The following is a 19,457-nucleotide window of genomic DNA, read 5'->3' as shown; positions in this document are numbered from 1 at the left end:
TCCTGTTAGAGTCCAGTATGATCAGGGTTGATTTCTCTGCTGTGGTTGTTGCCTCGTGTGAAAACCTCTCGATGACGAGCGCAGCCGAACGGTTTTTAACGAGATTCAGACGTTCCTGCTGAAGTGAAGGCAGACATCTGGAATCTGAAGTTCTCTTCTGTGTTCAGAGGGAATCGAGGAGCCCTGCAAACAGAAAGATCTTGGAGATGGAGAGTACGAATTTGAGTATTACCCCACCTCACCTGGCACCTACAGCATCACCATCACCTGGGGAGGTCAGCACATCCCTCGCAGGTACGCACACACAAACGCTCCAGACCTGAAATACAGGAATTTAACGCCGGCGTTCCAGATAAGTGACCAAACCTGCTTGATTCAGTCCCATCGAGGTGAAGATCGGTGCCGAGGCCAGCCAGCAGAAGGTGAGGGCCTGGGGTCCGGGCCTGGAGGGCGGCGTTGTCGGTAAATCTGCCGACTTTGTGGTGGAGGCAGTCGGAGACAACGTTGGCACACTGGGTGAGTCTGGCGGAGCAGACAAGAGTCCAGCCAGCCTTCGGGGATTTATTTACTCCTGCATGTGCTGCTCATTCAGGTTTCTCTGTGGAAGGACCGTCTCAGGCCAAGATCGAATGTGATGACAAAGGTGACGGGTCATGTGACGTGCGCTACTGGCCCACAGAGGCTGGGGAGTACGCTGTCCACATCCTCTGCAACAGCGAGGACATCCAGCACTCGCCCTTCATGGCTGAGATCGTCAACGCTCCGGGGAAAGATTTCTACCCCGACAAAGTACGCACACACCCAGAGACCAGTGGCATTTTCAGAGGGGGGCACGGGGGGACACGTCACCCCCCAACAAAAAGGTGGTCACCCCGGTGCCACCCCCTAAACGGAGACAGTAAAACATATAAACAATAAAAACACAACATCTGAAACATATCAAATGTAAGATGACTAATTCACAGTGAAACTCAAATATCTGATTGTAAGTGAATGCTGCACAGCTGCAATCAGCAGTATCCAACCAGGAAGGAGTGGTAGACGGCAGAAGTCTGTTTAAATATCCCGGTCAGTAAAACTAAGCTTAAGTAAACTTTGCTGAATGTTGGCAGTACCGGGTGCAGTGGACAGACGAGGTCTGGTTGCTGCAGGTGAACTTGTGTCCGTGTCGGTGCCAGCCCGACCCCATCTCTTAAACTGGCCGGTTGCTTACGTTTAACCCGGCTGCAGCGTCGTCAACAATCTGGGGAAAATACGAGGAACAAGTCAAAAACTCAGAATCCCCGAACCTCCTCAGCTCTTCTCTGCATGGAGCGTTCCTTTCCACCGGCAGCTGAGTGTGACGTTTTGGATTCGCCCTGCAAGCGAGGGCACGCCTTCATTACGTTTCGGGCCTATTTTTGACTCCCTACACTTCCAAAACGCGTCAAAGGCCGAATCCCAAAACTCACACTTCCACCCTCGAGCCCTTTAATAGCGCGATCCCGACCAGAGGAGCGAGCGCTTAGTTTCCTGATTCTCAAGTGCGGAAGTTGACCACGCCTCTTTTGCGCCCTTGAACCGCACTTCACCCAAGTCTGCATCGATGTGGACTGAGGTGAAGGGTATTACCCACAATCCATTGCTGCGGGAGAAAAGGATCAAGTTCCTGTTGAGAAAGTATGTATTTTCTGATGAAATTAGTTCGTTTTAGGACGATTCGTCGATGCTCTGGATGTTTTAGACTAAGCAGCAACGAATTTAAATTTATTTCAAATAACTGTTTGGTTTTTTTGCGAGATTTTCCCAGAACCAGGCTTTTCCTGGTGTAACCGCTCCTAAATCGGTTCTACGAACATGGCTTTCCTGAAGCCCCTCCCCGTCACCATGGTAACACACGCTGGAGAACAAACCTGCTAGCTGCTAGGCTAAGTGACGCTTTGTGACGTGACCTTTTTCTTGTGGGTGGCTGGCAGCTAGGAGGTGGTGAATCAGCGCCCCCGCTGGCCCACAGCGGTAGCAGCAGCTTTGTTCTTAACGGCTAAATAATTAATAAATGTGGAGTTTAAACTTTTAAACATGAGCTGTGACTGGATTTACATCTTTGTTGTGTTTAATCTTCATTTGCAGCCCGGAGCGTCTGACTCCACTGATGTCAGCGTTATTAATAAGTATAATTATACCAGCTTTAGTCTGGGACGGCCCGTATCATCAACACGCTGCCTCTTCATGTTAAACAGCCTTACACTAGCTTACAGCTGCTACCGTAATACACGTAAGAGGAGATACTTTATTAGTGTGACTACACATTTACTCTGGTCACACGAGTCAAACACGCTAACATCTGATTTAAATGACACTCGTGATGTTTGTTCCTCGGCGAGTAATGAGAGCTAAACGGTTTACAGCGTTAACTTTAGGGTCATGTGACCTTGGTGTCATGTGACCACGAACGTATAGAAGAAGAAAGTATCATTTCTATAGCGCCTCTCAAGATAAAAATCACGAGGCGCTTCACAAAAACAAAAACAAAAAATGTAAAAATATTAAAAATTATTTAGAAAATGATTAAAAATATATTTAAAATGAGCAAAAATGGACAATTGTGATTAAAAAAACTGTTAAGAAAGGGAGAGAGTGAACAGGAAGGAGGGAAATCAGTGGAGGACAGATGTTGTCCAGAATGGAGAGGCAGTGCTCGTTAAACTGAGAAGTTAAGGAATCTGGGTCGTTCTCAGAAGAACAGGGTGGATCAAACGCAGCAGAACGTTAGCTAGCTGTGCTCTCATTAAGGAAACGAGAACTAACCATATGGCGAGCAGGAGGTGGGGCAGAAACTGACAAGTAAAAGAAAATGCAATGGTGATCTGAAATATACCGTAAACGTCCTCAGGACAAACACTGTCAGCATTTAGACTCGGGGTAAAAACAAGGTCTAAGAAAACTCACAGCTGCTCAGCAGAGACCAAGTCCTCCAGTCTCTAAACACCCAGACTCTTAATGTCTTAATCGTAATGTTTCTGCGTTTTCAGGTGAAGGCGTTCGGTCCGGGGCTGCAGAGCAGCGGCCTGGCTGTTGGAAAGCCCACGGAGTTCACGGTCGATGCCAAACAAGGAGGGAAAGCTCCGCTGAAGATACTGGCTCAGGTAGTGATCCTCGTTGATCATTAGATTTATTGTATCTGCAGTCCTGCTGCCCTGCAGGATGAGGCTGCTTCTTATTTGTGATCCACCTGAAACAGGAAGTCATGGTGGGTTTTATATGCATCCAAAAACCAATCAGAGGTGTTGTCTGTTGTGCAGGACGGAGAGGGAGCGCCAGTGGATGTCCAGGTGAAGGATAACGGAAACGGCACCTACACCTGTACCTACACTCCCCGTAAACCCGTCAAACACACCGTCATGGTGTCCTGGGGAGGAGTCAACATCCCCGACAGTCCGTTCAGGGTGAGGAAACCCTACCGTGCTTTTGTTTTGGTTCTAAGGGAAAACCTGCTCATCTTGTTGTTTCTGACCCCAGATGAATATCGGCGCAGGCTGCCACCCTAACAAGGTGAAGGTGTCTGGACCAGGAGTAGCAAAGAGCGGCCTGAAGGCCTTCGAGCCGACATACTTCACCGTCGACTGCGCCGAGGCTGGCCAAGGTAGTTCCACATCAGGAAGTTCTTCCTAATGACATGAAAATGGTTTTCTGCGGCTGCAGGAAGCTTTGATGCTGAAAATGTTAAAACCCAACCTTCTCGTGTCTGAAGAAAGGAAGTCACCTATCAGAACAGCAGAAGGTCCGGTTCAGATGAAAGATCCAGAAGCCTTCTGGTAGTCGGACTTACCGATGCTGAATCATCGTCCTACACAGCGTCCCAAATGCTTGCAAGGGTTCACGTTGCTTATTGTGACCCAACAAAGACCTGCTCAGCGGCTCCTTCATGCATCCCAAACCATTTTAGTTGGGCTTCCATGTGAGAAACCCAAGACCACTTTGGGAGAAGTTGGACCAAACTGGGAGTAAAACTTGGGATGAATCCCAAACAAACTGGGACTATCTGCATTGATGTCACACGCACCATGTGACCTGCCCAGGTGTCTGTTTTATCAGGATCCTAAACTTTGAGACAAATCCATAAATCCTCTTGGAATGACATTATTCCCGCTGTTTCCCTGATGAGGCTCCAGGTGAAGAGCTCCTATAATGTTTTTAACGTGTCTCTGCCCCTCAGGTGACATCAGCATAGGGATCAAGTGCGCCCCTGGTGTTGTGGGCCCCGCGGAGGCCGACATCGACTTTGACATCATCAGGAACGATAACGACACGTTCACCGTCAAATACACGCCTCCTGGAGCAGGAAGCTACACCATCATGGTGCTGTTTGCTGACCATGTGAGTGTGAGCCACGACTCGCCAGTAAGAGTGAAAAAGCTTTTTCTTTATGACGGCTCGATGCATGATCTCCTCTTTAGGCCATACCAATGACGCCCATCAGACTCAAAGTGGATCCTTCTCACGACGCCAGCAAAGTGAAAGCGGAAGGTCCAGGACTCAGTCGCAGCGGTACGAACGGACTGTTTACTGAGCGGGAACAGAGCTGTGGGTGATGTCAACGTGACTGGTTTGGTTTTCAGGGGTTGAGCTGAACAAACCGACTCACTTCACCGTCGCCACCAAAGGGGCCGGGAAGGCTAACCTGGACTGCAGCTTTAGCGGCCCGACCAAAGCCGAAGCCGTGAAGGACTTTGAAATCATAAACAACCATGACAACACGCATACAGTGAAGTACACACCTGTGCAGCAGGTAGGAGGGAGAAGGCAGCATCAGACGTTTCTACGTTACCTTTGTCTGGCTAAATGTAGACGTAAGGATTCAAACGTCAAACCGGATCACGTCCTCTCTCCATCAGGGACCTCTGGGAGTGGCCGTGACCTACGGTGGGGATCACATTCCCAAGAGTCCTTTCAACGTTGCCGTGGCACCGTCGCTGGACCTCAGCAAGATCAACGTCACAGGACTCGGAGACCGTACGTACCTCACGACCAGGGCCCTCATTCATCCACAGATCTGAGCGTAGGAACGAGTTTACACATCGTATGGTATTCATCATCTAGTACTTGTGTGGGAGTTAAGTGCTCACCCGTAATCAGAAGGTTGCAGGTGTGAGCCCCCTGGTGGTCAGAGAGCCCGGTGGTACCTGTGAACAGCGGACTCCTCTGTCCGTGCACCCCAGGGCAGCTGGGGCTACACTGTAGCTCATCACCACCAGGGTGTGTGTTGTAGAGCGCCTTGGGGGGGTCCCAGGACTCTAGAAGGCGCTACATCAAATCCAGGCCATTTACCATTCGTTTGATGGAATATAAGCCAGTTTCTACCCGTGACTGATGGATGAGGGCCCTGGCCCTGGAGCTGTTTTGGTTTCAGTTAACATTTTAGAACATCTGAGGTGTAAATATTAATGTTGCGCTGTTTCTGCTCTCTGCAGAGATGACTGTAGGCAAAGACCAGGAAGTGACGGTCAAATCGAAAGGCGCTGGTGGTCAGGGCAAAGTTGCTGCTAAAGTAACCGGACCATCGGGAAAGCCAGTAGCCAGCAAGGTGAACAATCTTTTTGGGAATCTGTTTAATCTCTGATCCTGTGTTGGATATTTTAGGCTGAAATCTTGTTTTCTGTGATTTCTGTTCCAGGTTGAGCCAGGGCTCAGCCCGGAGACCAGCCAGGTAAAGTTCATCCCACGTGAGGCCGGCCCGTACCAGGTAGAGCTGACCTACGACGGTGTGCCGTTTCCCGGATCTCCCTTCACCCCTAAAGCTTATCCATCGACAGACCCCTCTAAGGTTGGTGGTGAATCCCACACACGCCTTCTCTGTAATCCTCTTCTGACCCGGTCTGCTCTCACCTCCTCTCAGGTGCGCTGCTCTGGACCAGGTTTGGAACGTGCCAAGGTTGGAGAGACGGGGGAGTTTGTGGTGGACTGTACCAACGCTGGTCCTGCTGAGCTGACCATCGAGATCATCTCTGACAGCGGCACAGAGGCTGAGGTTCACATCCAGGACAACGGAGACGGGACGTACACCATCACCTACATCCCCCTCTACCCCGGCTCGTACACCCTCACCATCCGCTACGGTGGCCAGGATGTGCCAAACTTCCCTGCCCGGCTCACTGTGGAGCCTGCGGTTGATGCCAGCGGTGTCCGTGTGTTTGGTCCAGGAGTGGAAGGCAAAGGTAGCGTGAACGTGTTCCAACATTCTGGCTACAGACGTCATTCGTGAGACAGAAGTGTGGATGACCCTCTGAATGTTTGTGGGAGCACTTCCTGATTCAGTCGGTCTTTAGGAGAATTTAAACGGCTTTTGTGTCGGTCGTCTCCAGCTGGGAAACTCCTACATGTTCCTGTAAACGGGCCTTCCTGGGGAATTCAAACAGACTCCAGGAAGGAGGTCTGGTCCCGTGAAGTTGGTCTGACGCCTGAGCTTTGCGGGTCATGATGACTGTTTTAACATTCCTCGTGTCCCTGACCAGATGATCAGATTAGGATTAAACGCGCTGTGGATGTTTTGTGTTTTCAGGAGTCTTCCGTGACTCCACCACAGACTTCACCGTGGATGCTCGTGCGCTCACGCAGATGGGAGGAGACCACATCAAAACGCTGATCGGCAACCCGTCTGGCAGTCGCACGGACGCCCTGATCACGGACCTGGGAGATGGCACGTACAACGTGGAGTACACTCCCTATGAGGAGGGTGAGTTCTGCCGTAGCGATGCCGCTGGCTTCCCCGTGTGCTCGTGACTCTAATGGAGGGACTTGTTCAGGCCCACACAGCGTGGAGGTGTGTTACGACGGCTCCCCAGTGCCGAAGAGTCCGTTCCGCGTGGCCGTAACTGAAGGCTGCGATCCAGCTCGTGTTCGCGTGCACGGTCCTGGACTGAAAGGAGGCATTACCAACAAGCCCAACAAGTTCATGGTGGAAACCCGGTAAAACTAAAGAATTTAAAGCTTGCCCCAGGCTCTTCCTGCTCTTCTTTAAAGTTCATGTTCTGCCCACAGAGGAGCCGGAACTGGTGGTCTGGGTCTGGCCATGGAGGGTCCGTCTGAGGCCAAAATGTCCTGCACCGATAACAAAGACGGCAGCTGCAGCGTGGAGTACATCCCATACGAGGCCGGCACGTACAATCTCAACATCACCTATGGAGGACAACCCATCTCAGGTGATCTGGTTGGACCTGGTCTGCTGCAGCGCCTCAGGACCTTGTTCTGACTTCTGTCATGTACCTGAGCAGGAAGTCCCTTCTCGGTGCCAGTCAGCGACACAGTGGACAGTACCAAGGTGAAGTGCCAGGGTTCCGGCCTGGGCAACAACGTCCGAGCCAACATCCCACAGGCGTTCACGGTGGACGCTTCCACAGCTGGTGTGGCGCCGCTGCAGGTTCGCGTGCAAGGACCCAAAGGTAATGTTTCCTTCACCAGTTCTGGGTGTGCAGGATCACGGATCTGGTGTTGGAATCTGATCTTCTCGTGTCTGCTCCTGCAGGTGTGGTGGAGCATGTGGAGGTGGTGGACAACGGAGACCAGACTCACACGGTTAACTACGTTCCCACCAGAGAGGGACCGTATTCCATCAACGTCCTGTATGCTGATGAGGAGATCCCACGCAGGTCCGCAAGCGCTCGTGTCCGGCTTCACCTCAGCGTTTCAGGGTTTAGCATAGCATCTTAGCATCTTTTGGGTGAAATTGAACTAACCAGTAAAATTACCTAAGTGGGTTTATTTCCTGCCTCCTTCTAATAAACGTGAAAAGCTAAATGTTTCAGCACGTTTGCACCTTTTGGGATGAAGGTGTGGTTTACTTCCTGTTTTTCTCATCAGCCCCTACAAAGTAAAAGTCCTCCCCACTCACGACGCCAGCAAAGTGCGTGCAAGCGGACCCGGCCTCAACACCACGGGCGTGCCGGCCTCTCTGCCCGTCGAGTTCACCATCGACGCCAAAGATGCTGGCGAGGGGCTTCTGGCCGTGCAGATCACGGTGAGTTTTCTGGTTTTCTCGTAAACTTAGAAATCCGGTCAGATCTGGAACTTTCCTCGTGTTCCTGCAGGACCCAGAGGGCAAGCCTAAGAAGGCCAACATCCGGGACAACAACGACGGGACTTATCTGGTGTCGTATGTGCCGGACATGACGGGCAGATACACCATCCTCATCAAATACGGCGGCGATGAGATTCCCTACTCACCGTACCGTATCCGGGCTCTGCCCACTGGAGACGCCAGCAAGTGCACCGTCACAGGTCAGAACCGGCTAACGGATTCAGCTTGAAGTTACTCTCCAGGTGTTTGATGTCAATGATTACTTTGCTATATTATCAGTTTTCTAGATTTAATTATGATTTCAGTCGGATTAGTCGGGTGTTATTTCCATGAAAGGTCAAATTACAGTTTCCTGCTGAATTTTCAAGCAAATCCTTTATTTTGTCAGACCACTTGGCAGATTTTAGTTGAATGCTTTTATTCTGAAGGTACCAACAGCAGTAAAGTGATGATGGAGGTTAAATGATGAGTTTTGGTCGAGAGTGGAGTATGATGCTGCATCAGATTGTCCTCACGCTGTGCTCCTCAGTTACACCCCTGCTGTACACACACACACACACACACACACACACACACACCCCTCCCTGCTTCACACCCCTCTTCCACCACCAGCAGCAGCAGCGTTTTGGAGCACAGCTACACCACCCGGCACCCCACACCTCCACCTGACTGTCTTTTATTTGTCACTTTTGTGTTGTTTTGTTTTCTCGCTCCTCCTGCTTCTCACCGTGTATCAGTCTCAATCGGAGGTCACGGTTTAGGTAAGGAAACGTCCGTCCGGTAGAGGAGTCTACCTGTTTTTGTTTTCTCCTCCTTCTCTCTGGTCGCATGGAGGATGGTGGTACCAGATCTCACCAGGATGTCCCGTTCTGTCTCCTGTTTTTGTTGTCCTCCTCAGTCTTGTTTAACCGTTCCTCCTGTTTCCCTGTCATGTTTTACTGGACGGACTAACGGACTAACGGAGTCGGCATGGTGGAATGGCTCTCTGGCTAATCTAGCTGTCCGTTGTAGAGAGAAGCTGTTTGGTTGTAACGTTTAACTGTTTGGTAACAACCTACCAACGTGTCATAACGGACTTGTCCAGCTCAAGCCTGATGGTTGTGGAATGTGCATGCTGTTTGTTATGAGAGGTTGTATGGAGGTAGCTATGGAGGACTGAAAGTGCCAAAATCAAAACTTAAAGCAAAAATGGCTCCAAAATGTGTTTAAATCAAATGTCTTTGTTTTTAATGAAAGTAATTAATTTGCTCATTTTAATTTTTTAGTATTTTTGTTTTCCTGCTTTTTTTCTTTACTGTTTGCATTTCTGCCTCATTTAATGAACGTGTGAATCTGACTTTACGAATGAACATCCATAAGTCTGAGTCATTCATGTATTCACGGAGCTAGGACGGGGACGATAACACGTGTAACTCGGGTTAGGGTTAGTTATGCATATCTTTCAGTAGATGATACGAAACTTATTTTTGTAACTTGCAACTCAAACGCCCACCTCCGTCTCTGTGTACGAAACATTTAACCCCACTTCTAGCTTCCTTCCCAAAGAACCAATGACGGGCTTTGTTTTATCAGCCAATCGTGTGTCTCGGACATGAAATCCTGCTGTAATTCTAAATGTTCTTTCTTTACATCAGTTTAATTTCTCCGTCTCCGCCACCTGCCGGTACAGAGGCAGCATGAAAGCAGATCCCTCAGCCCTCTTGCCATGAATGACAGGAATCCAAGACTCGTGATTGGCTGGTCAGACAAAGCCTGTCATTGGTTGTTTGGGAGGGCAGCTAGAATAGGGTTAAGTGTTTTGTACCAGTAGAGTGAGTTGTACTCTGATTTATTTATTTTTTCTACTAAATGAAAGTTTGACGTTACAAAACTGGGTACGAGGTGCATTAATTGTCCCGATCCTGCACCACAGCGGGGTCTTTCTTCACAGCAGAGTTGTAAAAAAGACCTTTTAAAATGTAAAACAAGAACAAAGTTAAAGTCCCGAAGTCGCCACACACTGGTGAAATTCATCCCCACGATACAGGAAGTGTTTTTAAACTGAAGGAAATGAATAGATGTCATTTAATTTACATATTTAAGACCATTGGGCTGTTTTTCTATTTTCTTTTAATTTATTTTTCTTTTGCTTTTTACCCTGATTTACGGCAGCTACAGTCCTCCATCTTTATTTAGATCTGTGGAGAGCACATTAATTAACCACTTCATCAAAAACTTAATTAAAAAGCTAATTTCACCCGAAGGTGCCGGCGTTGGTCCGACTATCCAGATCGGTGAGCAGACGCTCATCACAGTCGACGCCAAGGCCGCCGGCAAAGGGAAGGTCACGTGCAGCGTGTGCACGCCTGAGGGGGTGGAGCTTGATGTGGACGTGGTGGAGAATGAGGATGGCACGTTTGACATCTTCTACACGGCGCCACAGCCTGGCGAATATGTAATATGCGTCCGTTTTGGAGGGGAGCACATTCCCAACAGTCCGTTCCAAGTCACGGTGAGTTACGCTCTTTAATCACGCTGGCTCTGTCGACTCAGGCGCGGCAGAGTCCAACCAACATAGGTGTGGATTTACAGGGTGATGGGACGAGTTTTAGTGATTCAGGAATGAATGAATTTTTAATCTCAAGTTCTTTCTTTTTACGAAGATCCTCTCGGCTCCATCAACAGTTAGCAGCTTTTCAACAGGAATGGAGCAAAGCTCTCCCGTCGTCCATCTTTGATTGTAGTTTTCTCCTTCAACCCCTGATGGTTTCTTTGTACCCCCCCTCCCAGGCTCTGGAGGGACCATCAGACCAGCTCATGCAGCAGAGACAAATGCCCCAGTACTACGCTCAACAGCCCTGGGTACCTAAAGCCTCCAGCTCTCGCTCTCATCCCACCTCTTCTCCTTTTGTCTGAGCTGATTCTCGTCCTCCATGTCCTCGCCGTCCCATGTGGCCTTGCGTCGTCGTTGTCCCTTGCCTCTGTTCACAGGTGTTCCCTCTGTGTAGGAGCTTCCCCACCTGCTAAAGCTGGGAGGCATGGACAGTGCAGCAGAGCTGTCTCGTGTTGTTGTTCTCCCGTTTTTTGGGGAACGTTGAAACTTCCTGCACAGCTCCTCTGTTTACTGCTCCATGTTGGAATCGCTTGGGAAACAAAGCGATTCGTAACTTTTCCAACCCTTCCATGTTTTTCTCTCACAGTTTGAGTCGGTGCCATCGTCTTCATCATGGTCTTCATCATCTGCTTTTGTCATTTCTGCTCTGCTTGTTTGGAAGCTCCTCTGTTGCTCTGTGTTGCCACCAGCTTGTCCGCCACTGGAACGGGATTTATCGTCTTTCATTTTGTGTCCCAGGCGACCGACAGACAGATGGGAATGAACGGTCTGGACGTGACGGGACTGAGACCCTTTGACCTGGTCATCCCGTTCACCATCCAGAAGGGAGAGATCACAGGTAACCTTAACCCAGCCGGTTAGACTCTCCTGATTCCTGAAGGGGAATGATGAATGATGCTTTTGTTTAAAGGTGACGTCCGGATGCCGTCTGGCAACGTGGCCAAACCTGACATCACTGACAACAAGGACGGCACCGTCACGGTGAAATACGCTCCGACGGAGGCCGGTCTGCATGAGATGGACATCAAATACGACGGCATCCACATTCCTGGTTCGGCTGACCTCCCAAACCTCCACAGCAGTAGTTATCGTCTCCCGGGTGCAACGGAAACGTGTGATTTTGTTTTTAAACAGGAAGTCCTCTCCAGTTCTACGTGGACTACATGAACAGTGGAAACGTCAGCGCCTATGGCCCTGGCCTCATCCATGGCACCGTAAACAAGCCTGCTGTCTTCACCGTCGACACTAAAGATGCCGGAGAGGGTACGCCACAGTAACGCAGAAAATGACATCAACACCTGGATTTTTGGAGCCAAAGGTGAAAGTCCTGCAAACTGTTTCCTGTCCATGCGTAGGGGGTCTCTCTCTGGCCATCGAGGGTCCGTCCAAGGCAGACATCAGCTGTGTGGACAACCAGGACGGGACCTGCACGGTGTCCTACCTTCCAGTCCTGCCTGGAGACTACAGCATCCTGGTCCGATATAACGACGAGCACATTCCCGGCAGCCCCTACTCTGCAAGGATCACTGGTAAAACGGCACTTTAACGACGGCGTGCATTTTGGGTCGGTTCCATTAATGTCCGCTTCGGTTTATTCAGTTTGGTCACTAGCATGTTTGAGTTCCTCTCCAGTGAGGGCTGAGCCACGTAAACACTTTTTGATTTTGGACACCGGTGTTCCAAAAACCTGAACCGTCTTGGCTCACAGCTCATTCACTCAGTTGGACGAGAATATTCCCTAAATCCTAAAGATCCCAGCTCCGTAACGGTCCTGGCTCTGCCGGAGACTCATCAGACCGCTGTCCTGTCCCTGCTGTCTCCAGGTGATGACTCGATGAGGATGTCCCAACTGAAGGTGGGCTCAGCCGCGGATATCCCTCTGGACATCGGAGAATTTGACCTCAGCCAGCTGACGGCCTCTCTCACCACGCCGTCGGGCCGTGAGGAGCCCTGCCTGCTGAAGATGCTCCGTAACGGACACGTCGGTGAGCGTTCGTCAGATTCAGAAGGGTGGAACGGGAGAAGGGAACGTTGGTGTAACTTTCCCTCCTGCTCCTGCAGGTGTCTCATTTGTGCCTAAGGAGATCGGCGAGCACTTGGTGAACATCAAGAAGAATGGCCGCCACATCCCCAGCAGCCCCATCACGGTGATGATCAGCCAGTCGGAGATTGGTGATGCCAGCCGCGTGCGTGTGAGCGGCCAGGGCCTGAGCGAGGCCAGAACCTTTGAGCCTGCAGAGTTCATAATCGACACTCGAGATGCAGGTACGTGCCCAGGCTGGGGGAGGGGCTTATGTCTGAAGGTTTTCTGTAATAAACCTTTTGTGCCTCCATGCAGGATATGGTGGCCTGAGCCTGTCCATCGAGGGACCCAGTAAAGTGGACATCAACACTGAGGACCAAGAGGACGGCACCTGCAAGGTCACCTACTGCCCCACCGAACCAGGAAATTACATCATCAACATCAAATTTGCAGACCAACATGTTCCAGGTGCGTATCGTAAAACGGTCGGGGGGGACTTGGAGCCGTTTGACTCAAACGTTTGTCTGCAGGGAGCGCTTTCACGGTGAAGGTAACTGGAGAGGGACGGATGAAGGAGAGCATCACCAGGAAGAGGGGAGCAGCTTCCGTCGCCAACGTCGGCAGCAAGTGTGACCTCAGCCTCAAGATCCCAGGTGACCAGAACGGGAAACCCAAACGGATGCCTGAAGTCTCCAGAACCGGACTGTTCTTTTCTTCATGCACCTGTGTCTTTTGGTCTTCCAGAGATCAGCATAGCAGACATGACGGCTCAGGTGACCAGCCCGTCCGGTCAGGTTCACAAAGCTGAGATCCTGGAGGGAGAGAACAACACCTACTGCATCCGTTTTGTCCCCACTGAGATGGGCGTGCACACCGTGTGTGTGAAATACAACGGCGTGCACGTTCCCGGAAGCCCCTTCCAGTTTACCGTGGGGCCGTTGGGTGAAGGCGGCGCCCATAAGGTCCGTGCTGGTGGGCCGGGCCTGGAGAGAGCCGAGGCTGGAGTACCAGGTGGGTTTGATCTGGGTGAACTACTGTTGAGAGCACCATGGTGGGTTCTGGTGGTAACCACGACTCTGTGGGGCGTCCGTAGCGGAGTTCAGCATCTGGACGAGGGAGGCCGGAGCCGGAGGTCTCAGCATCGCCGTGGAGGGGCCGAGCAAGGCCGAGATTGTCTTCGAGGACCGCAAGGACGGATCCAGTGGAGTTTCTTACATCGTTCAGGAGCCTGGTGAGAAGAGCTGGAGATTAGATCTGCTGTTCTGGATGAACACACAGAACAACGTTCTCCTGGATCTCAATCCAACTTTTCTCCTTAGAGGGGTCTACTCCTTTCAGTGGAGTCTAAAATAAACCTTTAGATGTTTTCAGGTGCATCCTGAAAATAAACCGGCTCCACCTGAAACGGGAAGCTTCAGCCGCTCATTTTCTAGATTCAGCCAAAGAAATGAGAACATTGTTTTAGTCTAAAGATCCTTTTAAAACCACTTCCAAGTCTTCTGTTCTGTCAACACGGCTCTGGCTCATCCCTTCAGTTATGGAGCATGACTGAACGGTCAGAGTTGAGCATCCCAGTATTCCTGAGTGACCGTCTCCTCGTTTCCCGTAGGTGACTACGAGGTGTCGATCCGCTTCAACGACGAGCACATCCCCGACAGCCCCTTCATCGTCCCTGTGGCCTCGCCGTCGGACGACGCTCGCCGCCTCACTGTTGCCAGTCTTCAGGTGAGGCTCTGGGACGCACACACACATCCGTGTGCATGCCAGGCCACGACGCGGCGACCGCGGTGCAGCAGCAGCAGCTTGTAGTGGATTCATTGGTTTAACTTTAGGTTTTCTAGTCCTCATTAGCTAGAGTCTGTTGAAGAGGAGGTGGAACGGTTAAAAACTACGGACCTGCTGCTGCATCGTTGGGCGGTGCAAGGGCTTCTGGGAAACTCGAGGACTGTGTGTGTTTCTCGTGCCTCATTCTAAAGGCTCCCAACAGCCTGACAGTCCAGAGAGGCGCTAATGGGCTAAAGAGGTTGGAAATGGGCTGCCGTCTACCTCTGATTACTCACTCACCCATCCGCGGGGCAGATTGTACCTGCTGAAAATGAGCTTTTATGAGCCATTAACCACTTCTTTCTTCATCTTCACTCACACTCACACCACGTTTCTGCCATTTCACCGTGCAGCCCCTCCCCCTTTAGCCTTGTTAGCGACCTCCAGGTAAGGCCATCGGCGTAATTGGGGTTCAAAGCCGTTTGAGGTGAATCAGGTGTTTGTTCCTGTGAGTTGGAGTGTTTTTGTCATCGAGCAGGAGTCTGGTTTGAAAGTGAACCAGCCGGCATCGTTTGCTGTCAGCCTCAATGGCGCCAAAGGTGTGATCGACGCCAAGGTGCACAGTCCGTCTGGAGCTCTGGAGGAGTGCTGCGTTACGGAGATCGACCAGGGTAATCCAGGGAAAACCGAACGACTCAGAAACCTGTGGGGTGTTCCCTGTGTCTGAACTCGCCCAACGTCTGTTTTAGACAAGTACGCAGTCCGGTTCATCCCAAGAGAGAACGGCCTCTATCTGATCGATGTGAAGTTCAACGGGAGCCACATCCCAGGAAGTCCGTTCAAGATCCGTGTTGGAGAGATGGGTCAGGCTGGAGACCCGGGAATGGTGTCCGCCTACGGAGCAGGACTGGAGGGAGGAACTACAGGTACATCACCGTCATGTGTTCCTGCAAACTGTGGAGTTGGCTCTCAGGTCTGAATAAAGGAGGACTCGTCCTCGTTAAAACAACCTGGGAAGCTAAATTTGTGTCTGGCAAACGTTTAAAACGTAAGTTTCTAGATGAATCCTAAAAAAAAATTAAATTTAGGTTTTTAAATTTCTTGCAGGAACAGCGTGTGAGTTTGTTGTTAACACGAGCAGCGCCGGCCCTGGGGCCTTGGCGGTGACCATCGATGGGCCCTCCAAGGTGAAGATGGACTGTGTGGAGTGTCCTGAGGGGTACAGGGTCACGTACACCCCCATGGCCCCTGGGAACTATCTCATCTCCATCAAATACGGCGGTCCTTACCACATCGTCGGAAGCCCATTCAAAGCCAAGATCACAGGTCAGAACTCTGTCCTGGTATGTTCTTTAGAAATGTCTTGGCATGAAAACGCAGGAAGTGGCCCCGTAAGCGCAGGAAGTGGCCCCGTAAGCGCAGCAAGTGGCCCCGTAAGCGCAGGAAGTGGCCCCGTAAGAAGTGACCCCGTAAGTGCAGGAAGTGACCTGTAAATGCAGTAAGTGGCCCCGTAGGAAGTGACCCGTAAGCGCAGGAAGTGACCCCGTAAGCGCAGGAAGTGACCCCGTAAGCGCAGGAAGTGGCCCCGTAAGCGCAGGAAGTGGCCCCGTAAGCGCAGGAAGTGGCCCCGTAAGTGCAGGAAGTGACCCCGTAAGCGCAGGAAGTGGCCCCGTAAGCGCAGGAAGTGGCCCCGTAAGCGCAGGAAGTGGCCCCGTAAGAAGTGACCCCGTAAGTGCAGGAAGTGACCTGTAAATGCAGTAAGTGGCCCCGTAGGAAGTGACCCGTAAACGCAGGGAGTGACCCTGTAGGAAGTGACCCGTAAACGTAGGAAGTGACCCGTAAATGTAGGAAGTGACCCGTAAATGTAGGAAGTGACCCGTAAACGCAGGAAGTGACCCCGTAGGAAGTGACCCGTAAATGTAGGAAGTGACCCGTAAACGCAGGAAGTGACCCTATAAAACGGAACAAAAAACTGTATAAAAATTTTGGTCTGATCTGCGTAGGAAACTGTATCGAGCTTCAACTTCCACGTTCTCAATCCTCCAGGTTCCAAGCTGGTGTCCAGTCACAGTATGCATGAAACCTCCTCCGTCATGGTTGACCCTGTGACCCGAGCCATCAGCTGCTCCCAGCAGGCCACTCCGGCACACTCCGACGCCAGCAAGGTGACGGCTAAAGGTCCGGGCCTGAGCAAGGCCTTTGTTGGTCAGAAGAACAACTTCTGCGTCGACTGCAGCAAAGCGGGTGAGTGTTTAACCCGATGGGACCAGTGAGGAGGAAGGTACAGGTGGATCTCAGTCTACCCTGAGGAGGACACGCCTCCTTATCAGACTGTATTCATTATGTTTTCTTAATTTTACTGTTTTTATTCACCAGATCATAAAAATACAAGATTTTTGTCAATAAAAAGCTTCAACCTTTCACAATAAGAGTCTAACAGAGGCAGCCTTTCACAATAAGAGTCTCCAATGCTAACTATTGCATCTTCCTTAACTTCTGAAGTGTCTAACGATCATCCACTTACATTTAAATGTTTAAAGTCTCAGACTGAACCACCAGAAACCCTCTGACCACCTCCCGTCTCGTGCTGCAGGTCGGAACATGCTCCTCGTCGGAGTCGATGGTCCGAAGGTCCCCTGTGAGGAGATCTTGGTGAAACATCTGGGGAACCGTGTGTACAACGTCAGCTACCAGCTGAAGGAGAAGGGGGAGTATATCCTGGTGGTGAAATGGGGGGACAAGCACATCCCCGGCAGCCCCTACCACATAACCGTCTAAGCCCCCCTGGAGTCCAGACCACTAACCGTACGGCTCCCACTCTTAAATCACATTTCTGTTTAAGCCGGATCTGATTTTAGTCTCCACTCAGATCCAGTCCAAAGAGAACGCAGCGATTATTGGCTTCATGGTTAGAAGATGCACCTTGTTACTGTAAACCAGCTGTTCAGCGGCGGGAAGGTCCAGAAACCGATCTTGTCCCCCAGTTCTAGATGTTTACACTGGAGGAGCTCTGACCTCTGTAGAGAAACGGCTGATGAAAAATCCCAAAACAAAAGCGGGATCCTGCTTGGGTTTCCTGTGCGGGTCAGCTCGTCACATCCAGAGCTCGGTCTTGATTATTATTTCTGTTATCTATAACCAGCCCGGTTCTTTTACCTGCTGCTTGTGTGATCCACTTTGAACCACTGCTGATGTTGGTAGGAGGAAAGACGAGTAGGAGCACCTTCAGCTTCCTGTAGCCGCTGCCGCCGCTGGGAGACGTAGCTTTTCTGCATGTTAGCATTAGGCTCTGACCTCTGCGTGACCTTAAGGTTGATCTTTAATTAAAAAGAAACTGCGTTGTGTGTGTCTGATTTATTAACGTAGCTTAAAAAGGGAAGTTTACAACTTTGTGCTGGAAAGTCGAGTTAAAAGTACGATGACCAAAAACCAGAGAGGCTCTTTCTGCTCGGTGTTTCTCCATCTCGCCCGCCTTCGGTTCCTCTTCACCTTCTGCCGAGGCTGCATTTCCGAACAAAAATCTTGTCCAAAATAAAAACGCTTTTAAAATGATTGTAAGACAGTATTTTGATACGTAATAAAGTATTTTTCTGTCAGTCTAATGGTGGTTTTGTGTTTATTATCAGCTTTAGCAGCTAATCAGCAGGTTGTTTTTCCACCTGCTGCTGAGAGGGATTAAACGGACTTCTTCTGAAGAAGAAGAAGAAGAAAATATCTTTTCTATAGCGCCTAAAGATAAAAATCACGAGGCGCTCTGGAGCGTTGGGCCTTGTTTACACTAAAGCTGGTTCATCGAACAAATCTGAAATAAACCCACAGACTTTGTTAAAACTCACATGCATCCAGTCAGGTTTGGGTTCCTGGTACTGATACAGTAGTGGTTTCCTTCCACCGGGTCACTAAAACCAAAACAATCAGCATTCCCTTCTTTTAACAGCCTTCAGGATTCTCTTCCTCGGAAGAACAGGTGCATGCGTCGTATCAAAGAAATTTGATAGAAAAGTTTCAGTTCTGATCTGGTTCTGTTTGTTTTGACTGCTTATCTACAGGCTTTTATGATCTGTTTTAAACATAGTTTATATGCGAGTAATCATTTGTTTTTAATGACAGAAAAGGAATTTTCCTCCATCAGACACCGGAGTACGGTGAGTCTGGATTCTCAGCATGTTTATTTAGGCTAGTGCTAAATTTCTCTTCTCTGGGAGAAACAAACAAAATTTGCTCCTTGGGTTAGACAGCTGGATAACGAGAAGATTGACAAGTTGTGAGTACAGAACAGTTTTAAAGGGATGCTAGAACTGAAAACCACATTTACTTCATAGTTGTTGGTGTCTAACGTAGCAAAAGCCTGCGCCGTCTCTGAGCGGCTGTCCTATGATGTGTTTACATCGTCATAAGCTTAGCCACACCTCCTCACGTCAGTTAGCTAGCTACTTTGATAGCTCAGCTAGCGCAAGAACGGCAGTGACCTAAAATACATAAATATAATTTTACTTACCGAAACAAATGAAGTGGAGACTCCTTGGACGCTCTATTAGTGCAATTAATGCCACAGCAAGTCATTTTGTCCAACAATTGCACAAAAAATATCCAAAAAGACGCACAAACGCTACAACTATGGTCTAAGTTCAGAGACGGAAAATCCCGGAACAGTTTCCAGGCCAGACCGAGACTCTACTGAGGCCTTTCCCCGGAGCTAGCTCTGCGGTCACGTGGGTCTGATGCTCATTAATATTCAGAATTTTAGGCTTTTAATACACTTAAACAGAAGAGCGACAAAAAAATTCACCCCCCTCAGAGTTGTCATGAGTGTAAACTAGATCATTTAAACCTAAAACATGTTCTGGTACCAGGCTGTAAACATGTTTATTTCTGCTGTGAAATTGGTATTTTTAACATGGGAGTCTTTTTTTTTTCAAAACTTTATTGAACAAGGTGAAAGTATACACTCAAATTGCATACAAAATTGAACAAAGAAGATGAAACATATGCCAGGGGGTGTACTACAGAAATGTTACACACAT

The 19,457-nt window shown here is 49.8% G+C and overlaps 1 protein-coding gene and 1 long non-coding RNA gene across 5 annotated transcripts in view; one reads left to right on the top strand and one right to left on the bottom strand.

The window, feature by feature from the left end:
* flna (filamin A, alpha (actin binding protein 280)) overlaps positions 1-18,035 on the top strand; it is a 36,816-nt gene extending 18,781 nt beyond the window's left edge. Inside the window, exons 11-49 of one of the 4 annotated variants that reach the window (XM_015968864.3) lie at positions 168-294; positions 380-516; positions 593-789; positions 3,012-3,125; positions 3,282-3,425; positions 3,499-3,622; positions 4,196-4,356; positions 4,437-4,527; positions 4,599-4,768; positions 4,875-4,992; positions 5,451-5,563; positions 5,654-5,803; positions 5,876-6,194; positions 6,539-6,712; positions 6,783-6,945; positions 7,018-7,178; positions 7,251-7,418; positions 7,502-7,625; positions 7,837-7,993; positions 8,064-8,253; positions 8,791-8,814; positions 10,297-10,544; positions 10,823-10,894; positions 11,385-11,484; positions 11,557-11,697; positions 11,781-11,909; positions 12,002-12,175; positions 12,470-12,631; positions 12,708-12,911; positions 12,985-13,137; positions 13,200-13,322; positions 13,414-13,680; positions 13,763-13,900; positions 14,279-14,394; positions 14,972-15,104; positions 15,183-15,359; positions 15,541-15,759; positions 16,480-16,677; positions 17,027-18,035. In XM_015968864.3, coding sequence (XP_015824350.3) covers positions 168-294; positions 380-516; positions 593-789; positions 3,012-3,125; positions 3,282-3,425; positions 3,499-3,622; positions 4,196-4,356; positions 4,437-4,527; positions 4,599-4,768; positions 4,875-4,992; positions 5,451-5,563; positions 5,654-5,803; positions 5,876-6,194; positions 6,539-6,712; positions 6,783-6,945; positions 7,018-7,178; positions 7,251-7,418; positions 7,502-7,625; positions 7,837-7,993; positions 8,064-8,253; positions 8,791-8,814; positions 10,297-10,544; positions 10,823-10,894; positions 11,385-11,484; positions 11,557-11,697; positions 11,781-11,909; positions 12,002-12,175; positions 12,470-12,631; positions 12,708-12,911; positions 12,985-13,137; positions 13,200-13,322; positions 13,414-13,680; positions 13,763-13,900; positions 14,279-14,394; positions 14,972-15,104; positions 15,183-15,359; positions 15,541-15,759; positions 16,480-16,677; positions 17,027-17,211 — 6,065 coding nt within the window. In that variant the 3' untranslated portion in view covers positions 17,212-18,035. The remainder of the gene's footprint in view (positions 1-167; positions 295-379; positions 517-592; positions 790-3,011; positions 3,126-3,281; positions 3,426-3,498; positions 3,623-4,195; positions 4,357-4,436; positions 4,528-4,598; positions 4,769-4,874; positions 4,993-5,450; positions 5,564-5,653; positions 5,804-5,875; positions 6,195-6,538; positions 6,713-6,782; positions 6,946-7,017; positions 7,179-7,250; positions 7,419-7,501; positions 7,626-7,836; positions 7,994-8,063; positions 8,254-8,790; positions 8,815-10,296; positions 10,545-10,822; positions 10,895-11,384; positions 11,485-11,556; positions 11,698-11,780; positions 11,910-12,001; positions 12,176-12,469; positions 12,632-12,707; positions 12,912-12,984; positions 13,138-13,199; positions 13,323-13,413; positions 13,681-13,762; positions 13,901-14,278; positions 14,395-14,971; positions 15,105-15,182; positions 15,360-15,540; positions 15,760-16,479; positions 16,678-17,026) is intronic. The other 3 variants (XM_015968865.3, XM_054746419.2, XM_070544913.1) reach the window with 3 other exon arrangements.
* LOC139063322 (uncharacterized) lies at positions 718-19,084 on the bottom strand. Its single transcript, XR_011516684.1, has 3 exons — positions 18,932-19,084; positions 1,116-1,243; positions 718-885 (listed from the first exon to the last, which is right to left on the bottom strand). It is a non-coding gene; the product is annotated as an uncharacterized lncRNA (long non-coding RNA).
* Between the last annotated feature and the right edge of the window lie 373 nt (positions 19,085-19,457).

This window comes from Nothobranchius furzeri, chromosome 15, assembly GCF_043380555.1.
Source record: "Nothobranchius furzeri strain GRZ-AD chromosome 15, NfurGRZ-RIMD1, whole genome shotgun sequence".
In the NCBI taxonomy this organism is placed as follows: Eukaryota; Metazoa; Chordata; class Actinopteri; order Cyprinodontiformes; family Nothobranchiidae; genus Nothobranchius; species Nothobranchius furzeri.
The sequence above is the reverse complement of the archived record's forward strand: the minus strand, read 5'-3'. Positions and strand labels throughout refer to the sequence as shown.